At 43.2% G+C, this 19,835-nt stretch overlaps 1 protein-coding gene across 5 annotated transcripts in view; it reads left to right on the top strand.

The window, feature by feature from the left end:
- The window catches only part of INPP5A (inositol polyphosphate-5-phosphatase A), a 182,254-nt gene that overhangs the window by 84,006 nt on the left and 78,413 nt on the right, over positions 1 to 19,835 (top strand). For all 5 annotated transcript variants that reach the window (XM_015867550.2, XM_015867545.2, XM_015867546.2 and 2 more), the window contains 2 exons: positions 10,682 to 10,745; positions 14,072 to 14,175. In XM_015867550.2, coding sequence (XP_015723036.1) covers positions 10,682 to 10,745; positions 14,072 to 14,175 — 168 coding nt within the window. The remainder of the gene's footprint in view (positions 1 to 10,681; positions 10,746 to 14,071; positions 14,176 to 19,835) is intronic.

Below are 19,835 nucleotides of genomic sequence, written 5' to 3' on the forward strand. Positions count from 1 at the left end.
TTAGGGGCAGTGCCAAAGCCAAGGTGTATCTCAGGTGAGAAAGCTGGGAGATTCAGTGCTGGTTATGAAGGCACGCTGTGGGTCAGGCACCTTCCCAGCTGCATGAGCAGCGATGGACAGCTGCAGAGCAGTTGTTTTTCTGCCTCCTGGCCTGGAAGGACACTGATCTCCCTGAGCTCTGTGGGGAGCTCTCCTGTGTGCAGGCATTTGTTGACCTGAGGACTGTGCAGGGACTGGCTGCTTGCAGAGGAGCTGCAAGTTGGTAGGAGCAGAACAACTGCAGAGGGTCAGCGTGGGTTTCTTGCTGGGCTCAAATAAACCTGCTAGGATTTTTGTTCTCGTGGCTTAAATGGTTCTTTCCTTTCCCCAGTGCCATCATCTGTGGTTTGTTTGCAACTTTCTTTTGCTAAGAGTCAGTTTCTTTCCATCTCTCCTTGTTCTCTCACCATAAGGCTTTTTTTCAATATGGTCAGACTTTCTACATGGGAGATGAGAATTGTTCCTGTGGCTCCAGATGAAGCGCCATCATCACACTAATAGCTGCACTGCTTCCCTGTATTGCTGCGTCTCATCTGCTGCATGCTCAGATCACTGCTGCCTTCTGCATGGCCTTTGGTCAGTTGTGCAGTGGTTGTTCACGTAGTCCTAGGACAGAAGTACTCACGTATGGGAATAAAGATGGAATTTCTGGAAGAGGGAGGAGTGTTACTTTGGTCTCTGTTGCTATTAGTTGGGTATCTCAAATGATTTTGAGAATAGAATATGGAATGCAGCTTATGCTCTGAAAAATAATGCTTATGCACGTGCATTCTCTTCTGCATTCGGAGGCTCAAACTGAGTTTCTCTCAGTTCATGAACTGTTACCAATAAATCTGCTGTTCAGGCTTATTGCACGTTATTTTGAGCTGTGTTTATGGAGAGTTTAAAACCACCCAGAGAATACCTCTGGCTCTGTGTGGGCTTTAACTGTGAAATAAGTTTAGTACTTTAAGTACTTAAGTGCGTGCCCCTACACTTGGGTTTATTCCGTCAGTTGTGCTTACAGGTAGAATCACTTCATTTTTCTGTTTCTCTCATGTTGAAGAGCCAGTTGATATTCAAAGCAGCGCAGTGTATTTCACTATGGATTTGAATCCCTCGGCAGAGTCCTTAGCAGAAATTGTCACTACTTGATCACATGCACTTGATAAAATGACACCCATTAAGAAGCTGTAGGGCAGAATTCAGTGTGGTCCTGAATGAGTTTTGAATCCGGTATTCAGACAGCCTTCTTTGTGTTGGTGTGGAGCCAAGCTGGGTGCCTCTTATCCTGATTGGGGGCTGCTAAAGCGCTCGAGTAGTAGAAACATTAAATAACAGTGTGATTAATGACTTTGTGAAGGTTCTGCTTTGAGTTCAGGAATATTGATAGTTAGCTTTTGGGTTTGTTTTTAGCTCTTCAGCATACACGCTCTTCTTAACTCATGAAAATGTTTGGGTTTTTTTGTTGTTGGTTTCTTTCTGTCAGCTCCTTGTTCAATTTTAAGGAAAAGAAACTCAGCAAAGTTTTTTAATGGAATTAATTTGTAATTAAAACATTAGATCTCTTTGTGAAAGGCATCAGTATCAGACGCAGTACTAAATGTTCTTTGTCAGCGTTGCGGGTCATGTAAAGGTTTGTTAATTACTTACACGTACATTTTTACAGCACCAATTTTCTATTTGATAATTATTTCTATTATTTACCCTTAAATCATGTAATCTCAAAGAATCTTCTAAAATTGGGATTTTTTATTTCCTCTCTCAATGCATTAAGCAAAAAGATCTGGTAATAAACGTGGATTCAACATTAGCATAATGTTGCTCACTTCTTAAGTCTTCAAAACCAGAAATTGAGAGCTCCTGGAGCTACTTTCTTTTTGTCCTGAGATGGTGCTGTGGATGATGGCTGTTAGCAGAGAGGCCTCTCTGAAGTATCTGAAAGAATCGTCTTTTCAAACGAGTTATTTTCTGTCATGTGGCCTCTTGATAAAGCATCTGAATGACGAGAGTTGGGCATCTTGGAATTGTGAAATGACCCGGTGCGTCACATAGACATATTGTGTAGTCTTTTAGAAACCTGTACGTTAAAGCCAAACTGAAAACATCTGAATCTTGGCAGTCAGTCTAGAAATAAGTAGTACAAGCCGTAGAACTGTATACAAACACTCAGCTCAGTAATTGCTTCCTGGACTACCTACCTTTAAGTTGAACATTATAAAAAGACAATAACCCACAGAACTCGATAGCCAGGTTTGAATGGTTCAGGTTTGTTTTACAGTGAATTTGTAGTGACTGTTCACCTTCGTAGCTCAGTGCTGGTTTCACACCTTACTGAAGAAATATAAGAAAGAAAGTGAGGGAGCGCTGCAGGAATGTCGGTGTGGGGAGGGATGGTCTGCGTGTGGTTGGTGTGTCCTGCTGCAGGTGGCTGCTCCCACCACGGGCACCAGGAGCCTGCTGGGTTCTGAGTTGTTCAAAGGCTGCTGGGTTAAGCTGGCACCTGACTTTGAGATCCAGAGCTGCAAAAGCACTTTGTGACTGTTGTGAGCAGCACAGCAAGTGGGAGCAGTTGTGTGAGCCTGGACGGGACGGATGAGGCCTGCAGGGGAAGCTCAGCTGCCGCTGAGTTCTGTGTGCTCCAGCTGATAAGTCTAATTCAAGAAATGATGAATTGCCGGGCATCTAATTTGTTTGCAAATAAAAAGTGATAGATGATTTTATAATGAGTTGATGTGTGTACCCAGCCTGGTGGTTTTTTTTTTAACCCTGGATGAATAATAGACAATTAGTGTTAATTTGGCTGTAGTGGATCAAGCAGGCTCTGAGCAGAGCTGACGAGCGTGTGCTTTCACCTCGCTCATTGCTTACGGTGACTTTGTCACCCAGATGCACCAGCTGCAGCCCATCCTTGCACAGTGCTTGTTCTTCATTTCTGGGCAGGTGAAAGCTGTTTCATAATTGCAGAGTTGCTGCAGGTGAAGGCCTGGTGCAGGGCACAGCGCCGTCGGCTCCGGGCCTGCTGGCCAGCTTTCCAGCCGAGTCTCTTGGAGCTCACTGCAGTGTAAGTGAACCGAGATACGGTGGCTCCGTCCAGCACCCGATAACAGCGCCTTATGTTAGAATCATTGTCTTCCTGTCTGGAGCTGCTGCGACTTCCCCTCTGCTGTGTTTCCCCCGACTGAAATGTGACAGCTAATAGACTCCATTTTACTAATGGAAAATTAATACGTGCTCTTGATGTTCGGGTTTATAAATATGTAAAATATTTTTTAATTGTTGTTAGCAAAACAGGCAGGTAATCAATAATATCAGGCATGACAAACACACTGTTGACATGCAGCGTAACCAAAAGCACTGATAGGAGATAAGGGCTTCCTGTCAGCAGAGCCCTGCACCAATTAATATTCAGACGTTGTCATGTTCGATGATAAATGAATTCCTTGAACTGTATTGATAGAGTAGGTTAAACATTGAAAAAGTTGGGTTGAACTTTGACTTTAAATATTCATTAAAGCTAATTATGGATTTTATGACTACATGAATTACAGTTTCTGTGTCATCATTGGCAATTTATTTTAAATTTATTTAAAGCAATCTTTATATATTAGCTTTATCACATTCAGTGAGGTAATGCAGTAAATGTTTACTCTGTATAGTAATTAAACTTTTATTCAGGCATTTCCTTTGTGCATTAAATTTCCAGTTGAGATGACGCACTTTAAAGAAGAAATTATGCCGATTAGCTGTTCAAACAGTGCTGGTTATTTAAGTCTGAAGACTTCTGTGGAAATTTCTGTATAATAATAGGAATAGTGTTGTTAATGCCAGATGTGTAGTGTGGTCCAGCCATAAAGTCTATGTTGCTGTCACTGGTAGTTTTGGCGATGAGTCTTTTGGCGTGGAATAATGAAAGAAACTTCCAATAGAGTACCACCAAATCATATTCAAAAACCTAATTAACAGCAGCGATGGTTTAACTTCAATTTGCTAACAGATGGGAGATGCCTAGTGTTTCCTCAACAACATCATTTGGGGAGACGTAAAGCTTTTCTGACTAATGCACGCTATCTGTCAGTTAAATTCTGCTCTGTTTCTGTAGTTGGCGGTATGATATAGCACAGTCAACATGCTTGAGGGGATGGGGTTCTATTCAGAAAAACTTGGACAGGCTTAAGCAATGGGCCCAGGAGAACCTCAGGAGGTTCAGAAAACCCAAGGGCCAGGCCTTGCACCTGGATGGAGGCAGCCTGCACTACCAATACAGTCTGGGGGGTGTAAAGATAGAGCACAGACCTGCCAAAATACTTGGGGGTACTGGGGGATGGCAAGCCAGACACGAGCCGGAAACGTGCCCTTGCAGCCATAAAGCCAACCATATCCTGGGCTGCATCCACAGCAGTGCAGCCAGCGGGGTGAGGAGGGTTGATCCTGCCCCTCTGCTCTGTACTGGGGGGGGCACACCTGGAGCACAGTGTCCAGATGTGGAGTCCTCAGTATGGGAGAGACACAGACCTGGAGGGCGTGTCCAGAGGAGGGCTGCAAATATGATCCCAGGGGTGGAACACCTCTCACATGAGGACAGGCTGAGGGCTCAGGCTGTGCCCTTTCCAACTAAAATGGTTCTGTGCTTCAGTGATTCTGTAGGAACAAGCGTTAAGAAGTCAGGTACTTCTGTCATTCCTTATGAGGGTGTTCTATCAGCAGCACTGCTCCCACTAGCTAATCACCTGGCCTTTTCGCTGAGTTCCTGCGTGCTTCTGTAAGTGCCATTCTCACAAAAGCTATAACATATTTGTCTGTGTACAGTATAACTAATGACTGCAGTATTCAAAGAGTTTCTAGGAGTCCACACAGGAAATGTTTTTGTGCTAGGAACATGATACAGCAAGCACTGCTTGCTGAGAGCAGAGCACAAGCCCAGTGTGTGTGGGGGGTGCAGTTCCAGCACTGCTCCTGCCCGCCTCCCTGCAGTGCCCAGTGCTGGGGGCTCCAGCAGCCAGAGCCTGCAGTGCAGCTCTGCCAGACAGGGGCTGTCCTTTAGGTGATGCTGGAGCCCAGTGCTCTTCTTTCTGTTCCTTTCACTTGGTTTCTCTCAATTCTTTATAACAGCTTGTGTTCTGTTTACCTTAGCTTGCCTATGGGATTTTTCTGTGCAGATCAGAGTATTTAATTGTAGAGTGTTACAACTGCTTAGTTATAAAGGGGAAGGAGGCAGAAGAAAAATCAGTGATCAGTTTTAAATTATTTTGCATTTCTAACTACTTGTCTCTCCTAAAAACTACCATCGTTCATGACTGTCCTGACTTTCCTCTTTTATTCCTGCCTTTACATTTATTAGTGTGTGTGTGCTTGTATTCATGCCTATGTGGGATACTAAAACTTCTTTCTAAAGCAAACTGTGAGTAAATTTTACATGTAAAACCACCTATTATAACTGTAGCATTTCCTCAGGGCCATGGGTATTGCCTTGAACTGTGTATGTGTTTATGGAAGTGACTGGAAGTGAAGTCTGACAAAGCCCTTTCCTTCTGTTCTCAGCTCCTGTCCATACTAGTAGGGGTAGAAAACCACCCAGTAATCAACCCAGACAACTACACAGACTGTCTCTGTGGCCATGTGAGGTCAGTAACTGTGCTGATCTTCCTGAACATTTGGGAACTTTTGTTATTATCAAATGATTATGATTTTGGATGCCCCATCCCTGCAGGCATTCAAGACCAGGCTGGATGTGGCTCTGGGCAGCCTGGGCTGCTGGTTGGTGACCCTGCACACAGCAGGGGGTTGGAACTGGATGAGCACTGTGGGCCTTTGCAACCCAGGCCATCCTATGATTCTATGATTTTGATAGTTTTGAATTCAAGGGCTTGAAAGTTGTCCTAACCAAGTAAGAGCTCTGTGATCTGAATGCACTCGTGAGCTCCCCATTTGCTTGTCACTCTGTGTTCATGAAGTGCAGTTTCTGTGTCTGCTCAGTGTTGGAAGAGGCAGGGTATGTACCAGCTCCCAGACCAGGTCCTTCCTGGCACAGCACTAGAATCTGGGTCCATCGTGGCTGGCGGTGTCTGCAGGGTCTGAGCCTTACTTGCAGAAATGAGGTTCCCCTGAATGCTTGAAGCAGGAGCCAAGAGGTCTGTCTGGTCAGGGACTGCTGCAAGGCAGTTGGGGGGAGCTGGGTTCTGTAATGTACAACATCTCCAGCTCAGCAAAAGTCACCTTCAGGGCGTACCATTCTTCAAGCTTTTTTAAAGGGGAGTTACGTCTCTGCAGTTTGGGGTTAGGGTCAGGGATTAGTTGTTCTGCAGCAGCCACCATAGGTAAGGCAGAAGTGGGAGAGTATATATAATATTGCAATATATAACAGCATTTCTGGGATTGTGTTGTAGTAAAAATACATGCTTACAAACAGTGTGCAATTAGTGCTTACAGCAGAAACAATACACCCAAGCTGTCCTTAAGATGGAACAAATAAGGATCTTTCTTCCTTGAGCTTAAAATGGTCACCATTTGGGGCATTTCATGATTTGTAAAGCGTTTCTGTATATTACTTAGATACCGCACACACCAGTGCTATTATAGGTACTAATATTGCTTTGTACAAGTAGCATTAAAAATATGAGTAACAAAGTAAAGCCAAGTTGTGGACTTTGAATTAATGTCATTTAACTTCACTGTTGATATGCCCTCTGGTTGTATGAGAAATAAATAGAGTTGACATAATCTTCTCAAGAAAAGGGCCCGGGCTTCGGCCCCGTAAGAACATTTCTTTTTACTGTTGTTTCACGGCGTTACAGCAGTGGGTTGTATCTGCACTCCATCGTGTTCCAAGTTAACATTTATTTACAGAAACCTGATTAAGTCTGTAACAATGCGGAAGATAGTGATAGCTGTAATTTCCATTCCATTAGGCCTTTTCAATTGCATGTTTCCAGTTATGCTGTCGAAGTCTATCTTTAATGTTGATACTAACAGTTCCTGAAGCTGTACAGGTACTAATTTCAAAATCAGTTTAAAAAAAAAAAAAAAAAAAAGAGTTTGAAACTGTAGAAAGTCGAGCAGTGAGAAATCAGGGTGCCCAGAACTAAATCTGTAGTTTGGGTACAAGTTGCAGTACTATTTTTAATAGAATTATGCGTCTATGAAAAGTTTTTAGAGCATCTTGAGTCTTCTTCTTTTAGTGACTGACACGTGACATAAAACTTCAGGATTCATAGCTAAAGAACCATAGAATCACACAATGGTTTGAGTTGGAAGGGGCCTGTAAGGGCCATTCAGTGCCACCCCCTGCAATGCACAGGGACACCCACAGCTCCATCAGTGCTCAGAGCCCATCCCCTGCCCTGGCTGCCTGCAGGGACCACCCCCACCTCTCTGGGCAGCCCACGCAGCGCCTCCCTGCCCCCACTGTAACACACTTCTCCCTCTTTTTAGTTCAAAACAGTTTATCCTGTCCCATCACGACGCCCTGCTGCAGAGTCTGTCCCCTTCTTTCTTACAACCCCCTTTTAGATATTGAAATTTTGCCAGACTTTGTAACTGACAACTCATAGCTATCACATACCTACCATATACCTCATACACCTGTATCAACCTGTGTAGCTGCTTATATTTTCCTTTTTTGATAGTATATATATCCAATTAAATAATTAAAATTTGATGTAATAATTGTGCTGTAACATTTTGTTTAAGGCCAGCTCTCCATGCAGGTAATAGGAATCTTCTCTTTGTGGCATGTTAATATTTCAAAGTACTTTAAAGTGATCTCTTAAGTATTTTAATAGCCGAAGGACTTAGTTTGATTTGGCATTTTATTAGTCACTAATAATACTGTATTTGATTAGAAATTAATTGTAATGTTTCTGTCTGGTGTCAGGATTGTTTTTTTCTGGTGTTGTGTCCTTGTTGCAGGGCAGTTCACCTTGAGTCCTTGGCAGGAGTGACTGCTGTGTTCTCTTCTTTTGCTCCTCCATACTAAAAGAAAGACAACCAAGAACCAAAAGCGAGCTGACTGGGTCACGGGGAGGTGTAGCCATCAATTAAATGTGTGACAGTGTTTTCTGTTGGATGGACTAATGTGTCAAGGAGATGGGCAGGACCTCACGTTTGTGTTTTTGACAAATCAGCAAGTGTTTAATCTCTGGATGTGCAGAGTCTCATAAATAATGCAGCAGTCACTGAACCGAAACAGAACTGTGCCAGGAGGGTCTCTGCTGTTATAGAAACAAAAAGACAAAATGAAATGGCATCATCTTTTCTCACTTCTTAAGCAGATTGTATGTAGTCACAGGCAGTGCCTGCTGGGCAGCCTGGGGCATCTCATGGCCTGTCAAAGAGCCACCCCTGCTCTCTTGCACTTCAGGCCTGGGTTTTGAGATGCTGCATTAAGGACTGTTGGCACTCGCTGTCAGTTTGGAGCACGGTGCCACTGGTGCCAATTGCAGCAGATTTTGTAAGCTGTTCTGTAAATCAGACTGCAGCTGTCTGAGGAACATGGCACGGGAGGCACAGGGTGTCTCACAGGAGCTCTGTCTCACAGGAGCACCTCAGGGAAAGGTGTCCTGAAATCAGTGTGTGAAAATACTGGAAGTGTGAATGCAGTGCAGTTGGAGCCATGCTCTTCTCAGGGGTGCCCCTGCCCTGCAGGCTCCTGGCTGAGACCTGGCAGAGACCTAGGGACTGTGGGGTGTCTTCCTTGGGATCTTCAACCCCACCTGGCTGTGGGGCTGGACACAGCTCTGGGTCGCCCTGCTGAGGCAGGATGGACCAGAGGGACGCAGAGGGCTCTGCCAGCCTCGGCCCTTCCAGGACTGTGGAATTCTGTGCATGCATAGGAAGCTGGCTGCCTTTTTCACAGGCTGAACAGCACACCCTGCAGTGCCATCATTCTCAAGGTATCGTTTCAGCTCTTGTCTGTGTTGGGACCCAAGTGCTTGTGCCTGTGAAGTCAGGGGTATGCTTAAGTGGCATCCTGCACAAAGATGCTTTCTTTAATGATGAACTTAATAATAGTCCCTGAATAAAGGCTTAAGATCTCAGAAATCACACAGAATCACAGAATCACAGAATTACCCGGGTTGGAAGGGACCTCAAGGATCATGTAGTTCCAACCCCCCTGCCTGGCAGGGCCACCAAACATACACATTTACTAGATCAGGTTGCCCAGGGCCCCGTCCAACCTGGCCTTGAACACCTCCAAGGACGGGGCATCCACAACCTCACTGGGCAGCCTGTTCCAGGACCTAACCACTCTTCTAGTAAAGAACTTTCCCCTAACATCCAACCTAAATCTTCCCTCCTTCAACTTAAAACCATTTCCCCTAGTCCTGCTATTATCAGCCCTTTCGAAGAGTTTACTCCCTTCCTGGGAGTAAGTTCCCTTCAGGTATTGAAAGGCTGCAATGAGGTCGCCCCGCAACCTTCTCTTCTCCAGGCTGAACAAACCCAACTCCCTCAGCCTGTCCTCATAGGGGAGGTGCTCCAGCCCCCTGATCATCTTTGTGGCCCTCCTCTGGACCCTTTCCAAAATCTCCATAAATCCTCGGATCCATGGAAAATAGTTCATTGTTTGTAAGGAAGGATACGAATATTTTGCTAAATATGGATGGGTTTATTATGCATTTAAAATAAATTTGCTCAGATGAGAGTTTTTATGTATGGTAGAGATTATTCCTTTGTCTGCATGCTTTAATTGATCGTAGATGAATCATTAAAGCCATTACATAATTCCTTATTAGAATTGAGAGATAGGTTCTCAGGACTCAATCATCAGGAGTTACGATTATGCATCCTATCAAAATTATGAATGTGTAATATTTTATTTTCTATGGTAACTCGTTTTTCATGTTTGGTTTTTTGTGGGCAATAAACTCTGTTTCTGCACATACTGAGCAACACAGCAGTCACGTCAGTGTCAAGAAACTTCACATGTACTCAAGCATCTAAACCCTCTGCTAAATACGTCTGTTTTTTTCTCATAAGATCCATACGCTGTGTGACAGCACTTGTTTCTGTGTGCTTTGCACCAATGCTGGTAGTAGCATTTGCACTCCAGGTGTGACTTGCAGAGGTGGACGTACTGTGCTGTTCAGTCATTATCGTTATTGTCACATCACTTACCAACAGGAAAGCCTTATACGCATGTACAAATATTCCAAACACTTTTGTCAGCTGTTTAGTTTGATGCCTGCCCTGCAGCTGGCAGTCATTTGCTCATTTGCTACGTGCCCCTCACTCTGAAGATGGAGATCCTGTAGCTGGCTCTCCCAGGCTGTTCAATATCTCAACCCTTCTCTTGTTTCTGCACTGTGCAGTCTCCAATAGCATTTGTTTTACGCTATAGGAACGATCAGACTGTAATGAAAGAGCTGTGGGGTTGCGTTCTGTGTTTAGAAAGGCCATATTGCTAACTGCTTCCATCAGTTTGGTGTTTCTGAAAGTATACCTGATTATTGTCCTTAACGCGCTGTCAGCTGTTAGCAATCTTTATAATTGTGTATTAAGCATCAGAGAAATGGCTAAGAAAGTTAATATTTTTATAGCTACTATGAAATGCAAAAAGATACATATATATTATTTGATTATTTTGTGTTGTTGGAAAGCATGTTGCTGTGGTTTCAGTAAGCCGGAGTAGGTGTTTTACACTTTCCTATGTTGTGTTTTACAGGCTCTAGGAAGTTTTTACTTTCTTCATGAATCTTTGAAAAACATCTACCAGTTTGATTTTAAAGGTAAGCAGAGGAGTTATATGCTGTTAATTGTCAACTGGCTTTATGTACGAATGCAGGGCTGTCATCTTTTCCTAACAGCGGTGTCCAGCAGTTATTCTATGGTATGCAAATTTCTGTATAATTCATACAAGTCCATTGATGACGGGCGTTCCTTTTTTTACCTTTTATAGATCTCTTAGAAGAAGTCAATGGACTGGCTGCAGGTTGAAAACTGGTGCATTAATCATTCCTATGCAAAAGGGACCTTTGGATCCATAGAGATCCCTGATGATTTCAGAAGAATTCTGAATGACCACAGGGTTCTTCCATGTAGAGCAGATATAGGACTGAGACCTTAAATGTCCAGCGGTGATGGCCATTTTGCAATGCAGCTGAGGTAGATTTATGGCTCAAATTACTTCAGAGCAGTACAGGTCGGTAGGAAGGTTGTCACTGTTTCTAACCCACATTGATCCATCAGGTTAGAAGTCTTGCTAAATCTCAGAAGTTTAAAAGTAATGTTAGGCAAGTTACATTATGTATTAGAAATATTGCAGGCAATTATTGAATGCTTCCCGAAGGCGTATATAGCAAAGATTATGTAAAATTTATGTTATTTCAGTTGAGAACAGAAATGTTGTGAGCTTCATTTAGCCTCTTGAGCTGGATCACATTAATACTACATCTAACATCCCATTAATTTGAGACACTGCTAAAGTCTTGATAGCTATGGAGTGAACTAGTTTTCTTGAATATATGGATACATTATTTTTGTTCTCAGTGGAGACAAATGGTCTCTGCTCATGTAATTGTGGCAGCAGAATCTTTCTTTCTTGAAATATTTTAGTGGTAGTCTCGCATATATAACAATTAAAGATTTAGCTGGCAGAAGTCCATCTGTCATTGCTGATGTCAATGCTTAAGGAAAATTGTAGATCTAATATTACAGTCCGTTCAAAGCATCTCGAGAGCGTGTTGGAGAATTCAGCAGAGATGTAGGGACTTCTAATGAGAGGTCAGCCTCAGTGTCTAGTCTTTTCTCCCAGGCTAGAGCAGTTTAGCAGACACTGGGTAATGACAGAGATGCTCTTTAGTGGTTGAACTGTGAGCAGAGCTGGAAAACTGGAGGGAACTGGCATTTCATGTGAAGCTGGGTGTCTTAAGAAGTTGCTTCCGTCCCAGAACTGAACAGTCTGGCCCACTGTGCTTGTGAAGCAGAGGAATCAGTAGAGGAGGCAAAGAAGCATGTGTTTTTATTTATGATGGCAACATTCATAACTGTTTATTCATTTTGCCACACGAATGGCTTAGTGTATCATAATACGTGAACTGTATCAGCACGCCTATTTCCTGACAGGTGCTGCTACAATTGTGTCATACCAGTGCTGGAGAACTAGCGGTTTCTCTCTGAATTCCACCTGAAGCTCCCTCCTCCTGGCCATGGATGGCTGTGTCACCCCAGTGACATTTGACAGAGTGATATGACAGTTGTGTAAGGAGAGGAAAGGCTCTGGCTCTGTTCATCATTATTCAACAGCTTATTTGCTACTGTAGAGTGTTGAAAAGTATAAGAATTAAATGAGAGACATGAAGGCAAAGCTGTAGGGAAAACTAATCAGTATATGACAAATAAGCAAGTACTTGATTCAGAAAATAAGCATTTTTAACGTTAGGTGTTTCATTCTTCTCATCAAAATGTATAATTACTCTTTAGCAAAGCCTGGTGAGGTGTGAACCATGCACAGAAAGATATGTCTGGGCCCAACTATAACTTGGAAAGAAAGAGTCCTAAGAAAAATCTAAGGATTACCGTGTTGCAGTGAAGTGGTGTTGGCAGTCACCTGCTGATCCCTGGTGTGGAACAGGATCAGTCTCCCAGTGTAGTGTTGGTAAAATGTCACCCTAAAGGATTCCATTAAAATGTGTGTCCCACGACCACTGAGATTTTCGTGGTGCAATAAGGGCTTAAATCAGAGTTACTTACAGTTTAACTACTGCAGCGGTGCTTGCTCTGAAGAGCCATTGTCCAGCAGAGAGTTTTGCTGACTGGGGTGTTCGGGTGATTATGTTCTGCCTCTTGTCCATGGAGCAGTGCTGCAACTTTGATTAACAGAACAGGTCTGGTTTTCCCTGGAGTGATTTTACTTGGAGGTTCTCAGGAGGCATGTGCTGCAGTTCTGCTGGTTGGTTTGTCAGCAGTCGTGTAGATGAATCACTGGTTCATAGTTAGCATTGGTGTTAACGTAAGTTGATGGGAAAATGCCTCCTTCGTGCCAAGTGCTACCTTTTATTTAGGTACTCACAGCAAAAATGTTCAGTCCTTACAGTTCTGCCTAATGTGTTCTGTATCCTGAATGACACCAGGATATTTTTGCTGGTAACAGTGAACTTACGGAAAGCGGTACCTCTATCTGTGATCTGCTTAGAATGATGGCGCATTAGTTTATCAGGATGTTTGTTTAGGCTTCCTAATGGAGCCAGATCTCAATTTAATTGCCACATAAGGAACGGTGCTTAATTTACTTTCCCCTGAAGATAAATTCATACATTACAATTAATGTTTCCTCTGATTCTATCAGCTACTTCATTTAGACAACTTAAAGTGACAAGTTTTTGTATTGATGGGTGTTTTCACTAGATACCCAGCAGAACCAGTATGTTTTCTTTTACTTTTTCTAACAAATTCATCTCAGATCAGTTCTATAGGAGGAATAGGCTGATCAGCCCATGGGCAGCTTGTGTCCTGTTAGGAGCCCACAGGCAGTGCTGGGTCTGCTCCCACTGCCACAGCCAGCCCAGCAGAAGGTTTCGGCGCGGCCACAGAATACATGGACGACTGTCAATATTGTTAATTTAAAGCAAAGATATTCTGAATGACTGCATAGTGATTTGCTGTGTAAAAGTTGTGATTACTAAAGAGTTAGAATCATCAGGTGATGTTTAGCTAGGTCAGCTTAAAATCTGAAGAGAGCTGCTAAATAAACCAGTCATTACTCATAATAGAATTTGTGTTTTCCACCTTAATGTGTGTTGTATTGTTTTTCCTGTTAATTACTCAGTGTAAGTGGCTGGATTCTAGCTGAGCATGTAAAAATACATCTCTGGGAAGAGCTGTGTCAGGAACTACAGTGCTAGAGGATATGGAAACCTGATCTCCAACACTGCACAGTGCTGTGAATGGGGACAACAGTTGTGCCACTAACTATATGGCTTGAGAATGCCAGGTGTGAATGCTTTGGTGCTTTGCTTTTTTCCTAAGAAAAACTCAGTGTTTGTGTATGTTTGCTAAGACCCTCGTGTTACGTAGATGCCACTGCTCTTCAAGTTTGCTTTATATCTTCTCCTAGCTAAGAAGTATAAGAAGGTTACTGGGAAGGAGATCTACTCAGACACTTTAGAAAGCACACCCATGCTGGAAAAGGAGAAGTTTCCACAGGATTATTTCCCTGAGGTATGTACAGTCCCATGGAACTTTCCCAGGTGATTTGTTCTGATTACTTTAGCAGCTGTTCTCAGGAATGTGAATACTAAAATCAGAATTGAATTAAGTCTTTTTTTTTTTCTTTTTTTTTTCTTTTTTTAAATTTTTTTTGTCAGTAACCTATAACATATTTACAGTTGTTGTGTGAATTTGGAGTTTAAATGGAGTTCTTTGTGTAATAGGAAATGCTTGTGAAGGATGGAGACAGTGATGAAAAGTCTTGTTTGTACATTTAAAACCAAAGGAACATCAAACCGTGCCAACTGCAGATCTGTTTCAGGGAGACTTACTCCCTGACAGGGTGAGACATGACTCTGAATGGATCCCATTTGTATTCAGCTCTGTAACTGTGGCTGCAGTGCTGCTGGTTTCTCTTCAGCCCTGCTAGATACTCTGCAGTCACTGCCAGTATGTGGGGATAGTTTCTTCCCAGCACAAGAATGTGTGAAACTTTCAGACGTGTTTGTGTGTTCCTCTCACACTGCCCTGGCATCCCCTTCTCTTGCTGTTCTCCTAATGGCTGGGGAGTGCTGCGTGTCTGAAGTGGAAGACAGAGGTTTTTTCCAACTCAGAAACAGAAGACAAGCTCTCAGCTTTCTCCCATTGCACTTGCAAGTGCAGTTCCACGTGCAGCTGTTGTCCTGAAGTTCTTTGCTTTGAGGTTGACTTTGATTTGTTCGTTCTTAGATTTGTGAGAGCCTCCAGGCCGTGGCTGTGCCTGATGGTTGTTGTTGGCTGCAAACTGGGTGAAAGTGTTTGTGGAAATTCTCTAACAGCTGTGGATGTAGCTGGTACGCTGCCACTTTAGTACTGGAAAGAGTTAAATGGACTTTAAGAATTAATTTAGAATATATACATATCCACACTCTGAAATAGTACAAGTAGAATGAGACTGCAGAAAGTTTCAATCTGATGGGATGTTGGTTATTCTTTTTTTTTTCTCGACTTTGATATTAACTTCATTTATTTTCTTCTCTTCTGGAAGGGAAAGCTGTAGGGATTCAGCTGCTGCCTGCCCCAGCAGCGCTCTGCATAGCAAGGTGCCCCTTCTCACAGTGCGGCTAAACATCACTGTTGATGGGAAGGGGAGTCACTGTCTTCAGTTTCCTCACAGCCTTTGCTTTTAGTTTGCATTGCACTGGCTGTACCTCAAACCCTTCTTCCTCCACCTCATTTTCTTCCCCATCTTTCTGAGTAGCGGGGGAGCAGCTGCGTGGTACCTGGCTGCCATCACTGTCAAACCGCAGTCACTCCCCACCAATAACATCAGCACATCCCTGAACCCCTGAGAGCTCCGTCCTGCACTGCAGTGCTCTTGGGCTCGTGGAGCAGCACGGGGCCTTCATCTCTTTTATTGCAGAACTTCACACAGTGGGAAAGTGCCATGGGCTCCCCAGGCTGCAGTCACGCGGGCAGGAGCAGCGCTGATATTTGCAGTTCTGTGGCTTTCTGAGCTTGTTCAAGCCAGCATAGTTTTGGTTTGATTTGAAAGGTTAGAAAACAACTGTGATGGTTTTACATTGGGCTGTTTTTCTTTTTTGTATGGACGAGCAGGGAGTGTCTCAAGCAAACGTAGCACAGCAGCAATGAACAAACAGCTGACATGGATTTGCTTCTCTTACACACGTTGTATGGTATTTTTAAAAGTAAAATTGGACCCTATGATTGCCTGTTACTGGCAGCCGAATGCCGCTAGTAATGGAAATACTACTAATGCTACTAAATGCTACTAATTAAAAGATCAGAAAACAATGTGTACTTTAAAAACAGGAGCTGACGCAGCAGAATGCACACGCGGGTATTTCATCTACATGCTCTTGTATGTTTTTAGCCCAACTGCTCATATTGCATTTACAATGTTTTTATATGAGGAATGGTTTAAGACTGATTTCTTTTCTCTTTATTACTGCCGCTTAAGGATGATCTAAAAGTAATTACAATGATTGAGGCATAATGCAATTCAAAATAATTACAGCCCACTGCCTATAAAACTAACAAAACTTTCTGTCCTGATTTATGGGTCCTCTTGGCTGGGCATGAGACTCAAATGATGCCTTTGGGAGCAACACTCCAGATAATGTTAGGCCATTTAAAAAAAAAGCAGATTTGTGTAGTCTATCAGGCCTGAGTAATTTTTTTTTTCCCATAGTGAGAAATTGGTTGTTATCATAGATCACAGATACTGCTCAAAGCTCTTATGAAAGATGAATTAATTTCACTAATGCTTTAATGCAAACCTTTCATGGAGAAGGCTGTATGGTGATAACCTTACTGCAAGCTCTCCTTTCTCAGAGATGATTTATGTTGTCTTTTAGTAGATGAAACTGCCTGTATTCACAATCCATCTGCTGGCTAAAGGAATCCTATTAACAGAGGATCTGGGAAGAGACTTAATATTGTGAGGTGAAAGATGTGGTATCCCCTGTCTGGGACATGAAGTTGGAGGGCTTTTTTCTATTTTAAAATGTTGATACATCTCTGAGAAAGCACAGATGATCTATGCCATCTCTGCCTGTTTTTGTACTGGTTTACAGATGGTGGGTCTGCTAGTGAGTATTTGTTAAAGTCAGCGTAAAGAGCCTTTCTTTAAAATCTGTAGTGTGAAGCAGTTTTCTCTTTCCTGCTTCCTGGAATATAGTTCTTCTATAAACTGTTTCCAAGATTTCCTTTTTTCTTTCCAAACAGTCTACTTGAGAATATTAAAGCACATCAATGACCCAGAATGTCTGAGACTGTTGTTCAGATGCAGTATGTATATAAGGTGAAGGCAGTATGTATATAATGTATATAAGGTGAAGGACCACATTTTTATATTTAAGAAGCTAAACTGTGTTAAATTCTGGGTTGTGTTGGGTTCAGAGCTTACTAACTTTACCTTTCTTAATGTTAAATAAATGAATTATTAACGTTAAGTAAGTGAATAATTCATTGAAGCTAAAGTAATAGTTTTCAAGCTATTAACATCTAATGGTAGTTTACAGATTCGAATGGGGAATATATGAATTACACATTAACACAAATGCCATTGTGCATACAGAGGCATAGGTGTCCTGGCTTTATCCAGCCTGGGCTGAGTAGTACATTCCTCAGATCTCCAGCATGAGCTGCAACACCTCCCTAGCTTCCTGTGCTGCCTTTCTCTTGTGCTGCTGTTTTTGCCTTAGGCCCAACCCATCGTGTGTCCAGGTTCCTCTGGATGGTGTCTTTCCCTTCCACTGCGACAACTGCACCACTCAGTGTGGTGTGATCAGCAGAATTGCTGGGAGTACACCCAGTCCCATTGCCTGTGTCATTGATAAAGATGTTGAAGAGCACTGGTCCCCAGACATACCCTTGGGGGCCTCCACCTGGACATAGAGACATTGACAACAGCCCTCTGGCTACAACCATTCAACCAATTCTTTATCCACCTAATAGTCCAGCCTTCAAATCTGTGTATCTCCACTTTAGGGATAAGGATGTGGTGCAGGACCATGTCAAAGGCCTTCTTTTTTATTTTTTTTTTTATTGTTTTTAATATCCTCCTCCAAGATCAGTTCCATTCCTTGGCTTTCCTTCTGTCCCTGCCCATCCAGATAGCATCCCTATGTTCTTCCCAGGCAGCCCATCCCTGCTTCCACTGTTTATACTCCTCCTTTTCTTCCCTCAGCCTGGCCAACAGGTCCTTGCTCAGCCTTGCTGGTTTCCTGCCTCCTCTGCCTGATTTCTTACACTGGGGGATGGAGAGCTCTTGTACTCTCGGTGTGGCCATCCTTAAAGTGCTGCCAACTCAGTTCTGTTCCTTTGTCCTTGTCAAGGAGAGTTTCCCAGGGGATTTCATCCAATAATTCCTTAGTGCAGGACATTGTATGTTGGGTGTTCTTGCTGTTTGCTATTCGGCTGTGTCAGATACAAGATTTGCCATTTCTCTGTGAACTACAGTGTTCCTTTAAGAAGCTGCAGTTACACCACAGTCACTGCCGCTTTAGTATGCCTTTCCTTCATGCCCCTGCTTTGTATGGTTGAATAAACTCTTGCTGGGTCACTCTTTAATTTGATATGGTCCCTCTTAGTAAAATGATGGAGAAAAGATGAATTAAGGCGCTGTGCTAGTCGTTATCAATCATGGTTTGTGTGCATTAGTTATTGCTAACAGTGCTTTTTGACATTAGCCCTCTATAACCTCTCTCTTCATGTTAATGTTGTCTGGAGGTCCTTTTACCCAATGTAGCAGAGGTTATTTATGTAGGTGGTGCTTCTGGGGGGTTTCAAAAGGTCAGTGTGATCTCCTGAGAGACTCTGTTCACAAAGAGGAGACTGACGGAATGTAACTGTAACTTTCAGGTTGTCGTTTTTTTTGGAGAGCTTCTATTAGGAAGGTGTCAGAATTTCAGTGAGGATTGCTAAAGCAACAGAGTCGGGAAATAGCATCTAAGATATGCTGCTGTTCTTAAAACCACTGTTTGCAGCGTATGCATGAGGAAATGCCAATCAAAAGTGAAAAGTTCCTGTATTTTATCGTGTCAGAAAATGAACTGTGTTGCACATAGCTTTTAATTGGCTCATGTGAATGAAAACTTGCCTGAAACAGAGTAAGGCAGCAGAGCCTAAGGCTGGGCACACCTTAGTCTGAAATTCCTTGTGTTGAAGTAGTAGTCGGTGACAGTCGTAGCAGAGGCCTGCAGAAGGCCTGCCAAAGAAGGGGGGATGATTGATGGCAGGACTCTTGGTCTCATATGCTTTATGTGAGTGTATGGCGGCAGGCAGGGCACATCTAAGCGAGAAAGAGATCTGACCGATGTCATAGTGAGGAAGAGATCTCACTGACGTCATAGTGAGGAAGAGATCTCACTGATGTCATAGTGAGGAAGAGATCTCACTGATGTCATAGTGAGGCTTCCTGCTGTCATCTGAAAAGGGGGAGGTTCTGGAGGGCTGTGGAACCTGAATAGCGCAGCTCTTTTCGAGGAAGGCTGAAGAGAGGGTCCCAGGTAACCATCCCTGTCCTTATCTGTGGGAAGGGGACAGAGAAGATCTTTCTAGATGGCCTGTGGGAGCTGGTGGTGGCTTATGGGGTGGTGGTCTGGGGTGCAAAGCGTAGGTGGTGGTGGTCCTCCAGACCATGCTGGGGTCTTTAGTGTTCAGCATCTGTTTAACAGCTTAGACAACAGAATGGAGCACATGCTCAGCTTTGCAGATGATGTCAAGTCAGAGTAGCAGAAAATATGGTGGAGGACAGGGCTGCTGTTGAGAGGAACCTCAACAGGCTGTAGAAGCAGGTTGGTAGAAATGTTTGGTGAAGGTTAATGCTGAGTATTCCCATACTGGGATAGGATAACTTGAAAAGCAGTACAGGCTGACTGTCCAAAAAATAGAAAAACACCAGGGTGTGCTGAAGGAGACCATCCTGTGCTGTCCATTGCTGTAGCAATTGCAAAGCTGATACAACTCCTGTGGATGCACCTCAGACCCCCTTCTGTGGGGCCAGCTTATTGTTTCTCGGTTTTGTAGCACACAGGGAACATATTCTACAAGGTGACAAGCACTGTAGTTGAGTGTGGCCTGTGAAATAAACTGTCACCAGTCATTTTGCACTTTTTTTCTGGGTTTGGATAGAAGAACTGCACGTAAGCAGGTAGTTCTCATATTCG

This window comes from Coturnix japonica, chromosome 6 (genome assembly GCF_001577835.2).
Source record: "Coturnix japonica isolate 7356 chromosome 6, Coturnix japonica 2.1, whole genome shotgun sequence".
Lineage (NCBI taxonomy): Eukaryota > Metazoa > Chordata > Aves > Galliformes > Phasianidae > Coturnix > Coturnix japonica.